The sequence below is a fragment of the Pelophylax lessonae genome, assembly GCF_965119305.1.
Source record: "Pelophylax lessonae genome assembly, chromosome: 3".
NCBI lineage: Eukaryota > Metazoa > Chordata > Amphibia > Anura > Ranidae > Pelophylax > Pelophylax lessonae.
In genome coordinates this window covers 290,634,884-290,656,891 of record NC_138770.1, presented here as the reverse complement: position 1 = coordinate 290,656,891, position 22,008 = coordinate 290,634,884, and the positions used below count along the sequence as shown (strand labels likewise).

At 42.4% G+C, this 22,008-nt stretch overlaps 1 protein-coding gene across 1 annotated transcript in view; it reads right to left on the bottom strand.

Moving 5' to 3' along the window:
• LOC309551103 (putative cation-transporting ATPase 13A4) overlaps positions 1-21,557 on the bottom strand; it is a 149,152-nt gene extending 127,595 nt beyond the window's left edge. The window contains exon 1 of the mRNA XM_082251549.1: positions 21,421-21,557. Coding sequence (XP_082107675.1) covers positions 21,421-21,483 — 63 coding nt within the window. The 5' untranslated portion in view covers positions 21,484-21,557. The remainder of the gene's footprint in view (positions 1-21,420) is intronic.
• Between the last annotated feature and the right edge of the window lie 451 nt (positions 21,558-22,008).

Here is a 22,008-nt window from a genome sequence, read left to right as displayed (position 1 = left end):
ACTGTGATTGCAGGACAATCGGTGGACGCGTTTCACGACTGGATATGTCGCTTATTCATCACCAAATTCATTCTGGATGTGTACCGACCATATATACTCCCCATACATGCAGCTGGCAACAATTAGAGTCATCAAACTAGTTGTCCCTCCCATCGGTCAGCTGTTGGGAATCCATGGCCGGATTGCACAGGCAGAATGACCCCAGCAAATACAAACTTGAACACACTTGTGCAAAAAAAACACATTTTACATTTTCATATGTGTATAAATAGAATAAGTCTTCTAGTAATAGAGTGTTGAAGTGAAAAACAATCAAGAATAAAAAACAATCCAAAATGGACAACATATTCAATATTAGTGATGCATTTTATCATATATCATGTCTGATATATGTATATCTAATATAGATAAAAGAATATGTGTGGAAAGCTTTGTGAAAGTGACTTTAAAGTGAAAATGGTGATTATTATCATAAAAAGATAAAAAGTAAAAGTGTATATTGTTGAAATAATTATTTGTTATATGTAAAGTGTCACAAAAAATCTTGATTTCTAAAAAATTAATTAATCTGACCGATATTTAAAAAATATGTGTAAATGAATGAATAAAGTGTATTTCAGAAAGGGAGTGACATGGAAGCAACTCCTATCTGTATTTTCTGCCCAACAATCATATGTGAAACAGTATAATGATGTGGAAAATGAAAAAAAGAGGAAAAATTTCTTCCTGCATAAATTGCCGTGTGTATGTCTCAAAAGTACATTTTCCATGAAGCACATATGGGTGAAAAACACTAAAAAATATATCGATAAAAATACATGAGAAAAAATTCTCTCGTATATATGGTCCATGCATATTCGAGAAGCAAAATAATGATCTCGGCATGTGAACAGACACGCTTAGTTCACGATATCCAATGTGATATGTGTAAAAAATACATGGTGCATGATGATAAAGCCAGTGTTCCTCTCAGTAGCAATATGTATCAATTTAAATGTTACATTAATATATCATGACAACACATTGCTATATTAGGAACAAATACAAACACTGGTATACACTTGCCTTCACTATGCACTTAATATATCATGACAACACATTGCTATATTAGGAACAAATACAAACACTGGTGTGCACTTGCTTTCTCATGGACTGAAATTTCCTATATAGTGTTTAAAACCAAGTTCTCTCTCTGTATAAAAACCTCCAAAGAAGGTTTTCAAAAAAAGAAAGAAAAATTATTTGGGAAAAAAAAAGAAATACAAAACAAAAACAAAAACGGGTACGGTTAACTATATATCTATTGGCTGAATCTATCTAAATATGGTTTTCCATTTGTGTTGGAATAGTCAACCATTATTATAGAAAACCCGATATGTTAAAATCGGCCAGTGTATGGGCAAGTGTGGGAATTAGTCTCATCTAACTCAATCTGAGCAAAAAAATAGATAAATGTTATATGTCCGCTATAGATGCTGACATAACCCACAATTCCCAAAAGCAGGGGAAAGAAAGTTTGGAAAAGAACCTCCAATATGTTGTTTTAATCTGTATTTTAATATTTTAATATTAAGGATCCGTGACAGTAAGGATGACCTCGGAACATGCAGCCGAATGTACCAGACAATGTATCACTGGTAGATCTATATACTATACGAGCATACATGGTCCGAGGTCACTATCCTAACCGTCATTGATCCTAAGAAAAACTTTTAAGTGTCATCAAAGCTCTTATGTGTATATAAACACATCCTGGCTAAGTAGAAACAAAGATCCGATATTTTTTAGAAAATTAATTGTCACAAAAATATCTGGTATAGTATTACCAAAACAGGGAAATATGTGTTTATTATATTTTGTGTTTTTACTGTTTGTATTATGATTATAATGATCATTATACTGAACAAAATTTAATGCTAATTAATGTTAAGTATAAAAATGTGTTACGTCCCACTCAAAATTCATACCTTTAGGTAATCTTGTGTGGAGTTTAAATATCCAGAAAACTTCACGTTTGCAAAGTATCTGGAAAGTATCTCCTCCTCTTTTAGGTTTTAGGATTTTTTCGATAACCTGTACCATGACCAGTGAAATATCTCCTCCATGCAAGTCATTAAAATGACGGGCGACATTGGTCGATTTAAGACATCGTATGTCACTTAGATGTTCTCTAAACCTGTCTTTGAGTCTCCTAGTTGTTCTTCCGACATATTGGGTCAAACACTTTTTACAGGTGATCAAATATATAATATATTCAGAATTACAGTTGAAGAACTTATCTATTTTATAAATCCTACCACTAACCGTGGATTGAAAATGGGGACTTTTTAGAATGTGGGGACAGGTGACACAATCCTGTGCCCCACATCCATAATTTCCTCTGCAATGTAACCACGTAAGCGATGGAGGGATTTTTTTATTTTGATACATACTAGGGGACAATACATTTCCCAAAGTGGCCGCTCTTTTTGCCACAATATTGAATCCCTTCCCCAGGATTTGGTTGCATATATGGTCTAGATGTAAAATAGGTAGGTGTTTTTTAATTATAGATTTTATGTTGTTAAATTCTAGACTATATGGTAGTACCAATGTAACTAAAGGTGTAAATTTATCTTTCTTATTTTTTCTTTTTCTTTTATCTTGATTGCTGGGGGGACTCTTTTTCACCTGTGCAGTGTTTGAATCAGATTTCTGGTTTGTGGGTGCAGTATGGTTAGGTGCAGTAAGTTGTAAGAGATCGGTGCGATTTCTCCCGAGAGCTATTCGATAGGCTCTGTCCAGCATCCACCTAGGATAGCCTCTTTGGAGAAAGCGTTGATATAGGGAATATGATTCCTCTGTAAAGGTGTTACTGTCACTGCAAATCCTCCTAAGCCTCAAAAACTGCCCCACAGGGATCCCTTTTATTGTGTGGAGAGGATGTCCCGATCTGGCATGTAATAGGCTATTGCCCGCCTGAGGCTTTCTATATAGAGAGGAAACAACTTTTTCACCTACATGGCTTAAAGTTATGTCCAGGAACGTGATTTTATCGGGACTGGAGACACCCGTAAATGAGAGGTTCAGGTCATTACTGTTCAAAAACGATATAAATAATTCAAAATCAACAGACCGGTGGCAAATAAATAGTAAATCGTCAATGTAGCGACGGTATAGAAGAATATTATCCCGGTGTGGATTACTACCTCCAAAGATGCGGGACCTCTCCCACCAACCCATATAAAGATTGGCTAGGGAAGGTGAGAACTTGGCTCCCATCGCTGCCCCGCATCTTTGGAGGTAGAACACACCATCAAAAACAAAATAGTTATGTGTCAATAAATAATCAAGAACTTCAATCAAAAAAGCCTGTAAATTCGATGACAACTCCGTATAAGTTTCTAGACTATAGCCCACCGCCTCCAAAGCTAGAGTGTGTGGAATAGAGGAGTACAGGCTGGACACATCACATGTGATCCAGCTGTATTCCCCAGACCACTCAAAAGAATCCATAATTTTTAACAAATGGTTTGAGTCTTTCAAGTAGCTTGGAAGGACCTGTACTATGTGTTGGAGTTGTCCATCCATCCATTCTCCTAGTCGTTCGTTCAGGGAGCCAATGCCCGATACAATGGGGCGTCCATGTACTGGATCCAACCCCTTATGTATCTTTGGCAAATGGTGAAAAATTGGGTTAATCGGAAACTCTGGAATCATATTTTCAAATTCCTTGATGGAAAAAGCACCTAAAGCTGCCCCTTTCTTGACAAGTTGTTTTAGGACATCTTTAAATTTATTGGTTGGATCACTTTTTAAAGGTTGGTATGTGTTAGTGTCCATTAGTTGTCTCATGGCTTCCGTTTTATATTGTGTTTTATCAAGGACAACTACGGCTCCCCCCTTGTCCGCATTTTTGATGATGATGGAATCATCCTCCTGTAGCTGTTTCAACGATTTCCTTTCATTCAAGGACAAATTGTCTGCATTGATGTTAACATATGTAGGTAAATCTGAAGCCAGTTTAAAAATGTCCTTTTCAACTAGTTTTTGAAACTTGTCCATTTCAGTCGATCGGGATTGTATAGGGTAGAAAGATGATGGTATGTTTAAATTAACCCGTTGTGTTCCCTCATCCCTGTCGGGGTATGATAGATGTGATTCATGAGTTAACTCCTCCAATTCTGAAACAGCACATTGTTCACGAAACGATAGAGTTGGAGAGTGTATTTGATTAATATCGGGAGGATTAGAATCCAGGTCGATTTCCTCAATCATGTTTTCTTCTGAGTCCACAAAGAAATGTCTCTTTAGTGTTAGATTTCTAACAAATTTGTTAATCTGTAGTGTAGTATCAAACGGGTCAAAATGAGTGTGGGGACAAAAATTAAGCCCTTTAGATAATAAAGATGTTTCATCTAATGTAAGACTCCGCTGAGATAAATTTACTACATTGTTCTGCATCACTTGCGATGTGTCCTCAGGTTGTATTGGCCATTTGAGGTGTCGCCGGTTCTTCTTTCCTCCTCTCCTTGTTTTGGTTTTCTTGATATTTTTTTCTTTTTTGTTGCATTTCTGCCCCTTCTTGGTTCGTTTTTTGACTCATTAAAGGATCCAACATGTGATCTAGGTGTTTGTGTATAGTCAAGGGATGTATCGGATGATGTATAGGCTACTGAAGTGTCAGTGCCCGTAGCCTCAGGATCCGAAAAGCTGACTTTTTTCTTCTGGTAGTGGCGATTCCAGGTGTTAGTTTTTTTCCAAATATATACATTATTTGTCTCATAGTCAACTCTGTCTCTTGACAACTTTTCCTTTTTACCGCTGATCGTGTTGGTTTCCAATTTATTTATTTTGTCGTTTAATTTGAGATCCAAATCTGTAAACAAAGGGTTACTTTTTAGTGGAGTGATTTCTTCTTGTAGTTTTGAGATTTCATCTTGTAACCCTTTGAGTTCCAATGTTTTGGATTCCACTATGAGCTTCATAAGTTTGAAGGAACAATTAGAAAGTGTGTCAGTCCACTGCTTTTTCAGCTCTTCATTGAAGAGGTCGAATGTGGGAAACTTCTTTATTCGTAAACCTCTCGGGATACGCTCCAGGTCCAGATATTCATTGATAGTGGTCTTTTCCCAATACGCTTTTGTTTCTTTCACCATGAGTTTTTCTAGTTTGTAGAACAATGGTTTTATAGAGACTGAGCTGTCCTCCTTTGTTTGCCTTAAGGTTGCCTTCTGAGGGGATTCGTGTTCAAGTCTTCATTCTTTTTTGTCTGAAGCTATCCTGGATTGCGGATCGGACCTGCACCTGATCCTAGCCTCACCTGGAGCGGTCTACCCTGTTTGGACTTTGCCTATTCTTCGGCAAAATCTTAAACCAAATTTGAGGACATCCATTTTGTCTTGAGACAAATGATGTGTATACAGATTAATCACATCTAACGTGGAAAAAACTAAGTTTGAATATGTAGGAGTCCAGTGTTCCTGTTTTTTTCTCCTCTATAGGTGTCTGTGCTGGTGAGAGTGGGGGCATCTGTGTCAAACCTAAATGGAAGTCACTTAGATTAGTAGAATGTGATCCTTTATTGGATTTGGGAATCACACCTAATTCATGGTGTGCAGTCAAATTAGTGCCTAATTCACCCCCAAGCATGATGGTAGGTAGCCCTCACCTTTTCTTCTCCAGACAAGTTTTTTTCCGGATGCCCCAAACAATCGGAAAAGGGATTCACCAGAGAAATTGACTCTACCCCAATCCTCAGCAGTCCAATTCCTGTGGCTTCTTTGCTTCCTTTCCTGACACTAGGCCATCCTCCAAAACTCTACGCCTCACTGTGCATGCAGATGCACTCACAGCTGCCTGCTGCCATTCCTGAGCAAGCTCTGCCCTGGTGGTGCCCCAATCACACAGCTGAATCAACTGCAAATTGCCCTCATAAAAACTGAGGCAGCAGACTTTGTGAAAATTAATATTATTCTCATTCTCAAAACTTTTGGCCACAGCTGAATGCTTATATAGATATGGTCAGAATAGGGCAGAGTTGGATCAGAACAATTACAAAAGGATTTGTGTAAAGGGGGTGATCCTAGTAGATGCTATGAACTGGGTGAATAATTGTTTTTGGATTTATATGTCCCAGATCTCACCTCAGCATTTGTGAGGAAGTCCAAAAAGAATTGGCTAAAAATGTTGCTATCTGATAAAATATATTGAGTTAAAGTAGAACTATAGGCAAAACTTTTTTTTTCATTTTTGAATAGTGTAAGTGAGGGTTATAACCCCTATCAGATTTTGTTTTGCCATCTGTGTCCCATTGTGGAGCTTTCCCTTCATTTCTTGTCCCATTGGCAAACAGGAAGTGAGAGGAAATCTCTGTAAATCAAGGGAATTCCTTGGGGACCCCCAGACCACCAGAACTAGTGTACCCATTGGAAGATTTCCCCTCTATTACTTTCCTGGGGAAAACCCAAAATTTGGGAAATTTATTTTACTTTCACTTTCAATGATAATGAAATCTAATTAATGTGGCACACACTTAAAAAAAAATAAATAAACTGACAGGTGTTCTAATCCCTTTCCACTCTATCGAAAACTAAAAAAAACGTTTTGCATTTAGTTATACTTTAGGTTGGATTTCTATAAAATTCTGAAAGTTTGTGGGATCACCTAAGATTCAATGCATTCCTAAAATGTAAACAAGGTATATGAAATGTGGATTTTTTGTTAAACCTAGCCAAATTTCAAAGCTAGAAAAACATGGTTCACTCAAATTGTACAAACAGTCCATTAGTGTTACCTACAACTATGTAGTATAACAGTTTGCCTCACAGGGTATAAATTTAATAAATTATTTAGAAAGGCCATCATGCTACATAGTTATTAAATCCAAGGGAGATTGCATAGACATTGTATAATCAAATTGCAATGCGTGTGCCCCTTCTTAATATAACATACTTCTCATTATGTTTTCTTTCAAGCAATTTCCTTACGTATTTGTTGTAATACACTGCTCAAAATTAAAGAAACACTTTGAAAACACATCAGATCTCAATGGGGAAAAACCTTATGCTGGATATCTATACTGATATAGACTGGGTTATTTGTGGGGATTGAAAGCATGCCCCATCGTCTGATTGAAATGAAAATTATCAAAATAAAGAGGGCTGAATTCAAAGACACCCTGAAAATCAAAGTGAAAAAATTATGCAACAGTAATAATGTCCATTTTGCTGAAATTTCATTGCAGCAACTCAAAAAAGTACTCTTTGTAGTTTGTATGGCCTCCACATGCTTGTATACATGCCTGACAATGTCAGGGCATGCTCCTAATGAGATGACGGATGGTGTCCTGGGGTATTTCCACCTTAGATCTGGACCAGGGCATCACTGAGCTCCTGAACAGACTGAGGTGCAACCTGCCAGCATCGGAATGACCAAAACATAGTGACCTAGAGGTGTTCTATTGGATTTAGGTCAGGCACGCCTGGGGGCCATTCAATGGTATCAATTCTTTCATCCTCCATGAACTGGCTGCATACTCTCACCACATGAGGCTGGTCATTGTCATGCACCAAGAGGAACCCAGAACCCACTGCATCAGCGTAGGGTCTGACAAGGATTTCATCCCAATACCTAATGGCAGTCAGGGTGCTATTGTCTAGCCTGTGCAGGTCTGTGTGTCCCTCCATGGATATGCCTCCCCATACCATCACTGACCCACCACCAAAACAGTCATGCTGAATGATGTTACAGGCAGCATAACATTCTCTAAGGCTTCTCCAGACCCTTTTACGTCTGTCACATGTGCTCAGGGTAAAACCTGCTCTCATCTGTGAAAAGCATAGGGTGCCAGTTGAGGACCTGCCAATTCTGGTGTTCAATGGTAAATCCCAATCAAGCTCCATAGTGCCAAGCAGTGAGCACAGGGCCCATTAGAGAACGTCAGCCCTCAGGACACCCTAATGAAGTCTGTTTCTGATTGTTTGGTCAGAGATATTCACACCAGTGGCCTGCTGGAGGTCATTTTGTAGGGCTCTGGTAGTACTCATCCTGTTCCTCCTTGCATAGAGGAGCAGATACTGGTCCTGCTCATGGTTTAAGGACCTTTTACAGCCCTGTCCAGCAATCCTAGAGTAACTGCTTGTCTCCTGGAATCTCCTCCATGTTCTTGAGACTGTGCTGGGAGACACAGCAAACCTTCTGGCAATGGCACGTATTGATGTGCCATCCTGGAGGAGTTGGACTGCCTGTGCAACCTCTATAGGGTCCAGGTATCCCCTCATGCTGCCGGTAGTGACATTGACCCTAGCCAAATGCACAACTAGTGGAAAACATTCCGAAAAGATGAGTAGGAAAAAAAATCCCAGTGGCCTCCACCTGTAAAACCATTCCTGCTTTGGAGGTTGTCTCATTGTTGCCAATCTAGTGCACCTGTTGTTAATTTCATTACCATCAGGGCAGCTGAAACTGATTAACAACCCCCTCTGCTACTTAACTGACCATATCAATATCCCAGGAGTTTCTTTGACTTGATGCTATACTCTAATTAAGAAGCGTTCCTTTAATTTTTTTGAGCAGGGTATATTTTAATTTTAGTAGGAAGTGACATCACTTCACGTCTTGCATGTGTGTTCTCTTCTTCACTTTGTCTTCAGTGTGTGTTGGAAATCAATTACTTAAAGTTTTACTAAACCCAGGACCCTGCATTCACTTTATCTCCCACAGTACACAGAACATGGAAATGCAATTATTTTAGAAAATATAAACTGCTAAATACCTTTTCTCATCAGCAGTTAGAGCAGTCTTGTGACTTCTATCAGTGTCTGGCCGAATACTGGTTAAAAATTGTGGGAGGAGTTTGCATTCCGCTCTGACTGTCCTATGAGGCTGCAGGACCCTCTGACTGACTAGACAGTGCTGATTGGCCCTGTGCTAATCACATCCCCCACCCCCAAAAAAAAAATCTTTTGCAAAACACACCAAACTGAGCATGTGCAGAGTGCCCCTAAGGCTCTATACCAGGCATGTCCAACCTGTGGCCCGGGGGCCCCATGCGGCCCAGAACCACAGGCAATGGGGCCCACTGCCCCCTGACAATTTGTTTTTTTGCTGGGTAGGAAGGAAGTCGAGTCGGGGGCACAGCCACAGAGGTTTCCAACTAACTGTAGGCAGAGGCTGCCTCGGAGGGGATCATCCACTAGTTGTGTTAAATTAGCGCTGGGGGGGGCGTCAGCGCAGGAAGGGCGCAGCAGCGTTTTATTACTTATATACCTTAACTATAGTATATATTTTATATGCGGCCCGAGAAAATTTCTCTACGCTCAATGTGGCCCAGAGAAGCCAAAAGGTTGGACACCCATGCTCTATACTATCAGCAGATGAATTAGGTACTGTGGAAGAAGGGAAGGATCAGAGAAGACAGGATCAAACAGCCTTTTTACACAATGCAGAGGATTAACCCCTTAGGTTCCACAGTCCACAGTGAGTATAACAACCATGATTTATTGCATATATAGACTGAATCTACTGTTGTGGGTTTAGTAAAACTTTAATCCTCACTTGCTTTGTATGCAATTCATTTTTTTTGTACAGGAAATCCGTGGCATCTGCAGGTGCACATACCAGGTTCAGCAAAGTTGTCTGGTTGACAGGTAAAAAATAATGCATATATTGCTCAATGGCTGCTTTATTTGTATCAAGCTGATGTGCATTTATAACTTCATTGAAAAAGGTATTCCTTAATTACAATGATGCAAAAAAAAAAGAAAAAAATCTGATTCAGTGGCATTCAATTTATCTAAAAATGATCCTGAAAACATTTTCATGTGCAATGTATACCATGTCATACACATGTACATCATAGCCAGGTTTGGATGTCTGCACTACCAAATGAACGATCCTGAGAAAAGGTTGTACACTATGTAAGGCCCATAACAAGTCCCTTTCCATTATGTATGGAATATTACATTATGAAATGCTATGCAAATGTGAAAAAGGAAGTACTGCACTAATTACAAGGTGTCAAGTCCAAGAATTGTTCTATCTTCGTCAGTCGGGAGCCTACACCCTTTCATATACACATCCTTCAAGTTTATGTTCTTTGTCTTTACCACAAGTGCTCTGCTCTGTATGATTTCTTTGTTCTTCAATTGGGATTCCCACAGTTCAGTGCGAGTGTTCTGTTTTTTGTTAGGCAATTGACAACAATCTAGTTTGTTTTTGGTGCACTGGAATCGATTTTAGCTTAAAATCATAAATGGTGAATTTATATTGATTTTTAAACCACTATGTAGTCACATTATGGTACTGTGCTCACATTCCAGGATATATAGATTAAAATCAGAGCGCACAAACATGGGATTTTATATTGAGCAATGAGCACTCATACACTAAAAAAATGATTTTTATACAAAAATATAATTTTATTCGTACCTCTGTGTTCTTTAAAATCATTTGGGCATATCTATTTCCCAATAAAAACAAACTGTCAAGTTGCACTTTGAGAGATTGTTACTTGGCAAGACAGTTTTGCTGTGTAAATGCAATGAATTCATATCATACAATTATATATGGAGTATATTTGATTGCCAAATATCACGTTGTCCCTCTCCCCTTATTCATCTACCAGTCCTACTGCTTTCCTTCTTCAAACCCAATAAAGTCATTATTACTGCCCTTTTCTATCCAGCTGCCCCAACACACACTTTCACACTCTCATGCATCTCCCCTCCCATTCACTTTTTTACAAATTAATAATTATCTTGAGTTTATGAGACTCCTATGTGTAATGCAGTAATTATGGTGTGTTTTTCCAGCACAAAGGACTGTGCCAAGTGCAACAATGAGGTTTAATTGTCCTTTTGCCTTTTGAGCCATGAGGTCACTGTTTTGAAGGGGGCACGCTGGTCACTGTGCATTAAAAGGGGGCACACTTTTCACTGTGCATTGAAAGGGGGCACGCTGGTCATTCTGCACTGAAAGGGGGCATGCTGGTCACTATGCATTAAAAGTCGGAACTGGTTACTAAAATTTACTGTATATATATATATATATATATATATATATATATATAAAACAAGGAGTTCCACTTCATTCCACAGCCCATCTAAAATGTAGAAGCAAATATTAAAGTTGTTTAAAAAAAGGGATGATTTAAAATGAATTGTTACTGTTTGGATAACATCTAAAAAAACAATGCATCACTTTTATACTACACAGCAATTATAAAAATTTAGACATTTCATATTTTAAAAATACTTTCAATTTATATCTTTTATGAAAGAGTTATACCTAAAGTAGTTGTAAAGGCTGAAGGTTTTTTTACCCTTATGCATTCTATACATGTGCCCGCACAGCCCCCCAATACTTACCCAAGCCCCACCTCAATTCAGTGATGTGCATGGGAGCAACGGCTCTCCTGGGTCTCTGTTTCCTCATTGGCTGAGACAGTGCAATATGGCACTATTCATCATTCACGGGAGGGGAAGGGGTGGGTAATATGTTGAAAGAAGAAAAAATGGGTATCGCAGTTTGTTGTATATGGAGCTGCGTAGCCACAGACCAGTCAAGGTGCCCATGCTGACCCATGTCCACAGCTAAAAGTGCCCGGTCCCCCCGGAGCAATAGAAGAAGGTGGCCTAGTCTGATGAACTGTTTTCTACATCATATGGACGACTGGGTGCGTGTGTGTCACTTACCTGAGTTTTTTTACCCTAATGCATTCTATGCATGTGCCCCCACAGCCCCCCCAATACTTACCCAAGCCCCACCTCAATTCAGTGATGTGCACGGGAGCAACAGCTCTCCTGGGTCTCCCTTTCCTCATTGGCTGAGACACAGCGGGGGGGGATCCTTATTGGCTCCTGCTGCTGTCAATCAAAGGAAGTAAGGAACAGAGCGCACAGATCTGAAGAAGGAGGCTACGCCTCCGAAACGTTGTCCTTAGCAACCCCATGCAAGTCATGCTCTGGGTCCCGATCGGGGAGTCTCGCTCTGCTCAACCGCATTGTCAGTTTCTCTGAGCGGCTATAGCATCCGGCTCTTGGAGGGTGTGCGGCGGCGGCTGGACCGTGCGCAGGCTCACCACATCGAGTCTCCTTGAGTAATCCGAGGCGGTTGGCTTAGCCGTACGATACTCACTGACTAGTGCAGGATGAACAGCTGAGCCGCCGAGGCTAGGAGGAGAGAGCCCTGTAAACATCATCGGAGGATATTTATTTCCATGCATGACTTCCTATCTGTTTGTGAGTACCTGTTTTTATGGCTTCTATTAACTTCAAATAAATGGTGTTACACTAGGGCGGTGTGCGCTCTGTTCCTTTGTTTTTTGTACAGCTGCTTTGCCTCATATCCCATGGAGGGTTAGGAGAGCTGCCACGCTTCATTCATGTGTTTCACCACAGGCCATATTACAAGATTCCCCAGCTTGAGAATCAATCTCCAGGATCTGCGCAGGGACTGGTAATGTGTGTTTTCCCAATCAAAGGAAGTGAAGAGGGAGCAAGGGGCAGGCCTAAGCTGTGCTCTATGTGTTTCATTGATGTGTTTCTCAGGTGCCCCCATAACAAGCAGCTTTTTATGGGGGGAGGAGCCAGAATCACCAGAGGGGGACCTGAGAAGAGGAGGATCTGGGCTACTCTGTGCAAAACCAGTACACAGATCAGGTAAGTATAACATATTATTATTTAGAAAACTGAGCCTTTAATGTTACTTTAAATCTGCATTAATGGGGGTCGTGGCCAGGATGTGAGCCTGAATGGACGTGTGGCTGCAGAGCTCCGTGATCATCCATATCCATCCTCCTACTCTAGGGCGATTCTGTCCCCGCAAATTGGCTGGCAGGTATGCTCTTCTCCTCCGGATCCTCCTGGTTCTCCCGCCATGTCGGCCAAAACTAAGGGTAACCTGCCTTAAGACCCGAAACCTCCGCGCCCGGGAAAGGGGCGGGTCACATGTTCTCCCGGCGCCATCTTACCTGTATCCAATACCGTCCGGGCGGGACGCAGGTCAGAGGCCTTGGCAGGGATGCCTTCTTCCCCTGTCTCACAGACACCAGAGCAGAGCTCCCCTGCACCTGCGGACGTGACGGTGGAGGCAGCGGCAATCACGGCACCTATCCTTGCGGCCATTGAGGGCTGTAAAGCGTCCCTAATGCTCCACATTGACAGTGTGGCTTCTAAATGTACACTGATCCGCCACGACCTGGATAAAATCAGGGGCAGACTGACTGAAGCAGAAGGGCGGATTGGTGAGGTGGAGGACCGCCAAGGCTCACACTCAGCCCAGCTCGCGGACTTGCATTCCCTGGTCGCCACGCTTACTAACAAAGCGGATGATGCTGAGAACCGGCAATGCCTCAATAACGTACGTGTGGTGGGCTTGCCGGAGGGGGTGGAGGGCAACCACCCTGAGACATTTGCCTTTTTCAAATCACTGCTGCAACTGAACAACCTTCCTGCCACTTATGTGGTTTAACGGGCACATCGGGTGCCCACAGGCAGGCGCCCCTCTGGTGCTCCTCCCAGACTGTTCCTGGTCCGGCTGCTGAACTACCGGTACCGGGATATTATACTGGCTGCGGCCAGGAAACGTTGGGAGTTGCCCAATGAAAATACCAAAGTGATGCTGTTTTCTTCTGAGGTGCAGAGACGCCGTAGATCCTTCAATGATGTGAGATGTCACCTGCGGGAAAGGAACATCAAGTACAGTATGCTGTACCCCAGTCGGCTGTGGGTGGCACATCAGGGAACATTGCACTTTTTTGAGACCCCTTCGGATGCTGGTGACTGGATTGACGCCCTGGGCGCTGCTGCCTGATTGCTGCCTACTCCCTAGGTTTTCTCAGATGCGTGATGTCCTGGATACTGTAAGACCGTTCCTGAAATGACTCCTGCTTTTTCCTTTCATTTTTGTCTATACTCTGCTTCTCCTGGACTTGTTTCTCATGGGTCCTAGGACCTTGTCCCTTCTTACCTGCGGGGGAGGGGTGCACCTATATCCTCCTTTAGCCCTTATGTTCTTACTGACTCACCACGGAGCTCGGGTGGACTGTGTTTTTTTTTCCTTTTTGCCCTATATTTTTTTTTTGTTTTTTGGCTATTTTTTTGCCTTGTGTTGCTCTCTAGCCATTGCTGTAGGCTGGTGGACAATTTTTGACAGACTGTTTTTTACTTTTTTCTTTCTCTGAACTCTCTTGGGTTTTTTTTTTAGTGGTCTGAGGGGGTGGGGAGCGGGGGGGTTCCTTGGGGGGGTCTTTTTGAACTTTTTACCACCTTTATGGGCCGTTGAGGGCAAGCCCTCTATTTATTTGTGAGTTATGGGATCAGGTTGCGTGTATATGTTGTGGGTTTGTTTTACACTGTGGCAGGGGGGGTCTGGGGTGGGGGGGGGGTTCTTGATGGTAGTGCAGTGGTTCATGTCTCTCCTCGGTCTGGGTGCTCACTCTGGATTTTCTCCGGGGCGCGCGCTCAGTGCTTGGGTGTCTTCCCCCTTGCCTGGGGAAAGTTGATTATTACTTTTAATTTTTTGGATGGCGGGACCCGTGGTTGAGCTGGTGTCTTGGAATGTCAGAGGCCTGAACGACAAGTTCCGCCGGGCCCTGATGTTCCAATATATCAAATCGGTTAAACCCCATCTCATTTTTTTGCAGGAGACGGACATGGATGTTAGCAGGATACTGGCTTTGCGCCGCCCCAGAATACAGCGGACACTGCACACTACTTACTCCTCCTATTCTAGAGGTGTGGCTATCCTTATTAGCAAAGCGGTCCCCTGCACCATACATCAGGTTATCTCTGACCCTAAGGGTCGCTATTTGATTGTAATTGCCGACATTCACTCTTGTACAATGGTTTTGGTTAATGTCTATGTACCCCCCCCCCCCCAATTCCAGGGCTCTGTATTATGCAAATTGTTAGATAAGCTGGCTCCTTTCATGCACCTCCCCCTGATTGTGGCCAGAGACTTCAATGCCATTCTGGACGCATCCCTGGATTCTTCCAATCCTGCTAGACCCGCCTCGGTGGATCTGGTGATGTTGGCGGATATGGCATCCCTGACTGAGTTGTGGAGGTGGAAGAATCCAGGTAATAAATGTTTTTCTCACTTGTCCAAGACCCACAGATCTTCCTCCAGATTGGATATGGCCTTTGCTAATGCCCCCATGTTACGGCTCGTCAGGGGTGCCAATTATCTGGCGGGGGGTCTGTCGGACCATACCCCCTTGGCAATTCATATGGGTATGTCGTCTGGTCCTCGAGGGGGTGCATGGAGGCTGAGCCCTGGCTGGTTAGATTTGGAGTTAGTAACCTCTCAGGTCTCCCTGACTATTGAGGGATACTAATAACGAGTCCTCGGCTGATCCTCCAGTGGTTTGGGACGCCTTTAAGGCTTTTCTAAGGGGCCAGTATGTCTCAGCAATTAAACATGCCCGGATGCAATTTAATTCTGTACTACAGAAATTACAGGACAGGGAACGAGCATGCGAACAGGCCCACGCCTCTGATCCTTCCAATACTACTTATGTGGCACTGTTGGAGGCTCGGCGCCACCTGGCTTTGCACTTCACCAGTCTCACGCACACGTCTTGGACTAAACAAGCGGAAAATCTTTTTGAGAGGGGGGGACAAGAATGGCAGGCTTCTGGCAGCCCTGGTGGCTGATCACAGGGTAAAAACGAATATTCCGTGTGTCAGAGATGATGTGGGCCAGGTTGGCACCACCCAGGAGGGTCATGGATGCTTTTGTATCCTATTACACACAAGCATACTCGCCCATTCCCCCATACCGGCTGCAGGATCTTGAATCCCTTCTCTTGACTTTGGCTATTCCTACCCTTTCAGAGGAGGAGAGAGATGGCCTGGAGGCGGACATTTCAGCTGAGGAAATTGAACTGGCAATAAAAGCCTTTCCACCGCGTAAGTCCCCTGGCCCTGACGGGCTCTGTGTGGAGTTGTATAGGGCTCACATGGACGTGGTGGTCCCCTTCAGAGGCTCTTTCATTACTGTTTGGAGCAGGGGGTCCTCCCGGCTTCCCTTATGGAGGCTCAAATTGTTTTGATACCTAAACCGGGGAAAGACCCCCTGGAAAGTTCATCTTACCGGCCTATCTCTATCCTTAACCAAGATCTTAAAATTCTGACTAAAGTACTGGCTACTCGCCTGGCTGGTGTAATCACATCGTTGGTGAGTATTGACCAGACTGGATTCATCCCCCAGAAGTCAACTGATACTAACCTACGCAGACTGTTTACCCATTTACAGGTTGATCATGCGGCGGTCGGGGCTCGGGTGGCCGTTTCCTTAGATATGGCAAAGGCCTTTGATTCTGTAGATTGGACTTACCTTCTGACTGTCCTGCATTTTATGGGCTTTGGGGACAAATTCCTTAAGTGGATGGCCCTGCTGTATAATGCGCGACGGCTGCCATTCGTATTGGGGCGGCGGTCTCGGGGCAGTTCAGGATTGGGAGGGGGACTCATCAGGGGTGCCCTCTTTCCCCATCCCTGTTCACCCTAGCTATAGAGCCGGTGGCCATGGCACTGAGGGCATCCAGGGAGGTGCGTGCTCTGGAGGTGGGAGGGATTAGGGAGTGTATAGCTCTATACGCGGACGACATTTTGCTGTTCTTGCAAGACCCTGGGCAGTCCCTTCTTGCGGTTTACGAGCTGCTCTTGATCTTTGAGAGATTTTCGGGCTTCGGGTCAACTGGGAGAAGTCCTGTGTCATGCCCATAGATCTCGGAGCCAGGTCTCAACTTACTCCCGGGTGCCGTTCCCTTGGGTCACTGATTTCAAATATCTTGGTGTCCGGGTCTCCCCTAGGGTTACTGACTATATGCCCCTTAACCTTGCTCCACTACTCATGAGGGTCAGGGCACAGTTGGATGCATGGAAACAGTTGCCTCTCTCTCTGATAGGATGCATTAATCTTATTAAGATGAAGATTTTGCTGATTTTTCTTTATTTGCTGTGCAATTCTCCCGCCTGGGTCCCTGATTCCTATTTTAAGCGGGTGCATAGCATGTTTGGCTCCTTCTTATGGTCTTCCGCTCACCCTCGGATAGGGCTTAGGGCTCTTCAGGAACCGATTGGTCAAGGGGGTCTAGCGCTCCCAGAGTTCTCTAAATACTATCTGGTCGGTCAGATGGTGGTGGTTAGGCGATGGCTTCTTCGAGACGATAGTGATGCAGCCACGGTCCTTGAGGCGGTGCTTTTGGGACCGTATGAGAGCTTACACTATTTGGTATACAGAGGGACTAGAATAGCTTTCCCATTGACGAAATCAATGAGAGCTAGGATTCGGGCGTGGGATAGGGTGGGATCCTTGACTACACTTGATGCACAGGACTACTCCCCTGCTACGCCACTCTGGAATAATCCCAATCTGTCGTACTTCCGTATGCTTCCTGACCTGGTGATCTGGGCGAGGGTTGGTGTCAAACAGCTGAAGGATGTTGTGGGAGGAGGGAAGTTACTTACCTTTGACCAATTCAAATTTAAATATGATCTGCCCAATAGTTACTTTTTCCGGTTCTTGCAACTGAGATATGCCTTCTCAGCACAGTTTTTGTTAGGTACGGTGTCCTTGACCCGCTCTCCTATGGAGGACCTACTCCTCGATGAAACACTGAAGAAACCCTTATCGGTGGTATACAAGTAACTTTTTGGATGGAGGCCACCGGCGCTGGTGCCGTGCAGGGAACGATGGACTGCGGTGGTCCCCGACTTACAGGGGGAGGACTGGGATGACATCTGGGAACTGCCCTTTAGTATGCTGATCTCGGGAACGATACATTCAGTTCAAAATTGTACACAGGGCCTATTATATCCCGGCTAGGCAGTTCAGAATTTACGGATCGGGCTCTGCAGAATGCTGGAGATGCACGGCGTCCCCGGCTGACTTTGACCACGTGTTTTGGCTCTGCCCATTGATACAGGACTTCTGGAGGGGAGTCGTTGGACTCCTTAGTAGCCTGCTGGTGCTTGCGGTCCCCTTGTCTGTTTCGGGGTGCTTACTGGGACTGGTGGAATGCATTGCGTCTCGCCGATATCAGAGGGCTTTGCTCTCGGTTGCCCTATTCTATGCGCGTAAAGCTATTCTTCTACACTGGAAAAAGAACGCTGCTCCTTCCCTGTCCTTCTGGAAAGAACTGGCTAATAAAGTATTTCCATTATATAAGGCTACCTACTTGAGCAGAGGATGTCCCCACAAATTTGAGAAGATCTGGCAGTGTTGGCTAGACGCTTTGGAGTCTCTCACCTAATGTGCGGCTGAGTGCCCTGGAATTTACAGTGGGGGATTCCATGCATGGCTCAGTTTTTCTGATTGATGTCCTGCTGTACATTTGCTTCTCCTGCTTCTTGGAGTGTTCCCCTGGGGGGGGGGGGGGGAACAATGCAGAAAATATCTGTCAAATTTCCTAAATCCATATATCAATGTGTTTAAATTGCCTGGCCCTAGCTGGTGAATTAGTCCAAGAAGCTTCTGTATTTCCAACTCCCTTCTGCACTGCCAAAAACCTATATTAGAGCCTATTAGATCCTAAATACCCCATCTTAAACTTGCATAACTCCTCTGCATTACATGAACCCCTTGCGACCATTACATGGTTTCTGTAATATGAAATAAACTACTTTTCATTAGAACAGCAGTGTAGTCTTTATTTTTTAAATGCCATCATTATGGATCTGTGTGCTTAAAATGCAAGAGAAATACATAATATATTTTATAAATATGTCTTTAGTTACCTTTACCATTTATATAGGAAATATTGTAATTTGCACACTGCAAAACTTTATAGACAGAGATAAAACTATTTAGCATTTTGATAATATTAAAGTGTTACTAAACCCAGGAGCCTGCATTCACTATATCTGCTCTCCCACAGTACACAGAATATGGAAATGCAATTATTTTAGTAAATATAAACTTCTAAATAAATTTTCCCATCAGCAGTATATAGCAGTCGTGTGACTTCTAAAAGTTCCTGATAAAGCTTGAAGAAAGAGTTTTCATACTGCACTGAGCTGTCCTATAAGGTTGCAGGGCTCCAAACCCTCTGACTGGACATGTCTGAACAGTGCTGATTGGCCATGTGCTGATCACATGCAATCTCCCCAAAAAAAAAAACCTCTCTAGCAATACACACGATAACTGAGCATGTGCAGCTTGACTCCAAAGGATCTGTCTTATCTCTGTTTTGGAGTCAGTGGAAGAAGGAGAGGATCTGTGCATAAAAGATCAAGCTGCCTTTTTACACAATGCAGAGAATTAACCCCTTAAGTTCCACAGTGAGTATAACAAGCATGCTTTACTGCATAAACTGACTGATTTTACTGTTATGGGTTTAGTAACGCTTTAAGTACAGATTATTAACAAATGTTTTGTTTTTATGGATGTAATTAGCATTCAATGCTTTGTATCATTGGATTCTTTGACATTTTGCCACAATATATGATGCTTTAACCACTTGCCGACCACCCGCCGCAGTTTTACTCGTGAATTGACGTAGGGGTACGTCGGTTCACAGTAGCGCTCCTGGGGGCGAGCGCACGCTGCAGGTAGCATGCTCCCGCCCCCACTAGGCAGCGGGGATGATGATCAATGGGACTGGTGGCTGCAATTGCTGCCGGGCGCCCGCAATCGCTCCCCGCTGAGAGAGAAGGACGGTCAGCTGTTGTAAACACAGCTGACCGTTCTTCTCTCTGAAATTATCTCAGAGCGCCTGTGATCCTTCTATATAGGATCACAGGTCTCTATGATCATTTCACAAGCCCATCCCCCCACAGTTAGAAAACACTCCCCAAGGCTCACAATTAACCCTTTGATCACCCACTAGGTTAACCCATTTCCTGTCAGTGTCATTATTACAGTAACAGTGCATATTTTTAGCACTGATTACTGTAGTAAGGTCACTGGTCCCCCCCAAAAGTGTCAAAAATGTCAGTTAGAGGTCCAATCTGTCCGCTGCAATGTCGCAGTCCCGCTAAAAATCTCTGATTGCCGCCATTACTAGTAAAAAAATAAATAAACAAAAATGACATAAATCTTTCCCCTAGTTTGTAGATACAATAACCTTTGCGCAAACCAATCAAAATACGATTATTGGGATTTTTTTTTACCAAAAATATGTAGCAGAATACAAATTGGCCTAAAAGGATGAAAAATTTTGATTTTTAAATTTTTTTTTTTGGGGGGGGGGACATTATATAGCAGAAAGTGAAAAATATTGGGAGGTTTTTTTTTTCAGAATTGTTGCTATTTTTTGTTTAGAGCGCAAGAAATAAAAATCGCAAAGGTGATCAAATACCACCAAAAGAACGCTCTATTTGTGGAAAAAATAAGGACATCAATTTTATTCTGGTACGACCGTGCAATTGTCCGTTAAAGTAGTCGAGTCGCAAAAAAATGGCCTGGTCATTAAGGGGGCATATCCTTCAGGCCCAGAACTGGTTAATTGATGGATGATATGCAGAGCTTTCATTTGATCTGATCTGTTGTACAAAAGAGTTATTGTAGAGAAAAAAAAAGGCTGCATGTGCCACATTTTAATGACTTTTATTAGCCCTCTCATTTGGCTCTGGGTTCAGTCCCGCTGTTGTGTGCACTAACAAGTGTCTACAGCAGACCAGAAAAGGCATGACATTATTCAATAATCATCTGTTTGGTGCCTTGTTTGACAGCAGACAATACATAATCTAATTCCCTTTTTTTTTTTTTTCATTAATGGACACAGTGAGGCCATCCTCACCAAGTGGAAGAAGTGAGTAGATTTGGATGCACTAAATCATTTCTTGACAGGCTGTACCCATGGCAGAAGTAGCTGCCATAACTCCCTATCTTGTCCTACTTTGCTTCCAATTTTCAATTTGCATTTTTTTTTTCTGCAATCAACTTTGAAACACTTGCAATTATACAAGGTAGCCTATTATTAGATTGCAGAGGGATAAACTGGTCAGAATTTACAGACAGCTATACATTGAAGCCGAGCATGTAATGTTCTAATATGGTTTATTTAAATAACAACTTCTACATCTTCACTTTCTGATACATTACCTGCTTATGTAACAGGTGCCAGGGGAAAGGCATTGATATACATTACCTGCTTATGTAACAGGTGCCAGGGGAAAGGCATTGATATACCTTAACAAGCATATATTTTAGTGTATTTTTATGATCAATAAAGGAAAGTGTACCAGTCCCTATCCAATCATATTGGTAATCACATTTAAATATCAAAAATCCTATATTCACTATGTAGACTTTTTTTTTTAATTAACCACCATTTATTATTTATTGTTTCATTTAAAAAATTAAAAGTGCTAAGAAAAACATTACTACATTTCAATACGTTTCTCGCAATTGCATTTCTATCTCTTAAAATGAGTCCCCTGTCAAATGTTATTTAATAATAACTAAAAACAAGGTGGGAAATAAACTCACCATCTCATTCTCTTCTCCTGCACTAATAATTGCACGGTGGTCTTTGGGTAATTTTGACTTCATCTTTGAGGGTAGATGTTGCCTCAAATAATGAAACTCCAGGCAGTGACAGGGATTTAGATCCCTATTTATAACATCATCCAGTGCCTCTATCTTTCTCTATTTTTTTACGCATTGTACACACCTATTTAATTAATTCTAAGGAATGACTCACTACAGATCTATCGTCACCTAGGTGTTTATCTTACTGTTAATGCCAGAGATGTACCTACCCAGCCATTGTATCACACATTCTAGCTATGTACATAGCATAAGTACAATAGCCTGTGTATGTATGTTTGCACTCCAAAATAACTATGCAAATCACTCGGTAAACTGCAATCCATTAATATGCCAGAGAGGTAATGCAGCCAATAAACATCAATCTGTGGGTTTCATATTTTGTATGTAGGGGTTAATTTTATCATGATGAAATTTACCGGTATTGAGATTCTATTGAAGCGGCTGTTACAAAGGATAACTGCACAGAAAAAGTAAGATAAATGTGCGGCTTTTATTAATTATCACAAGGGTCGGGTTTTTTTTAGC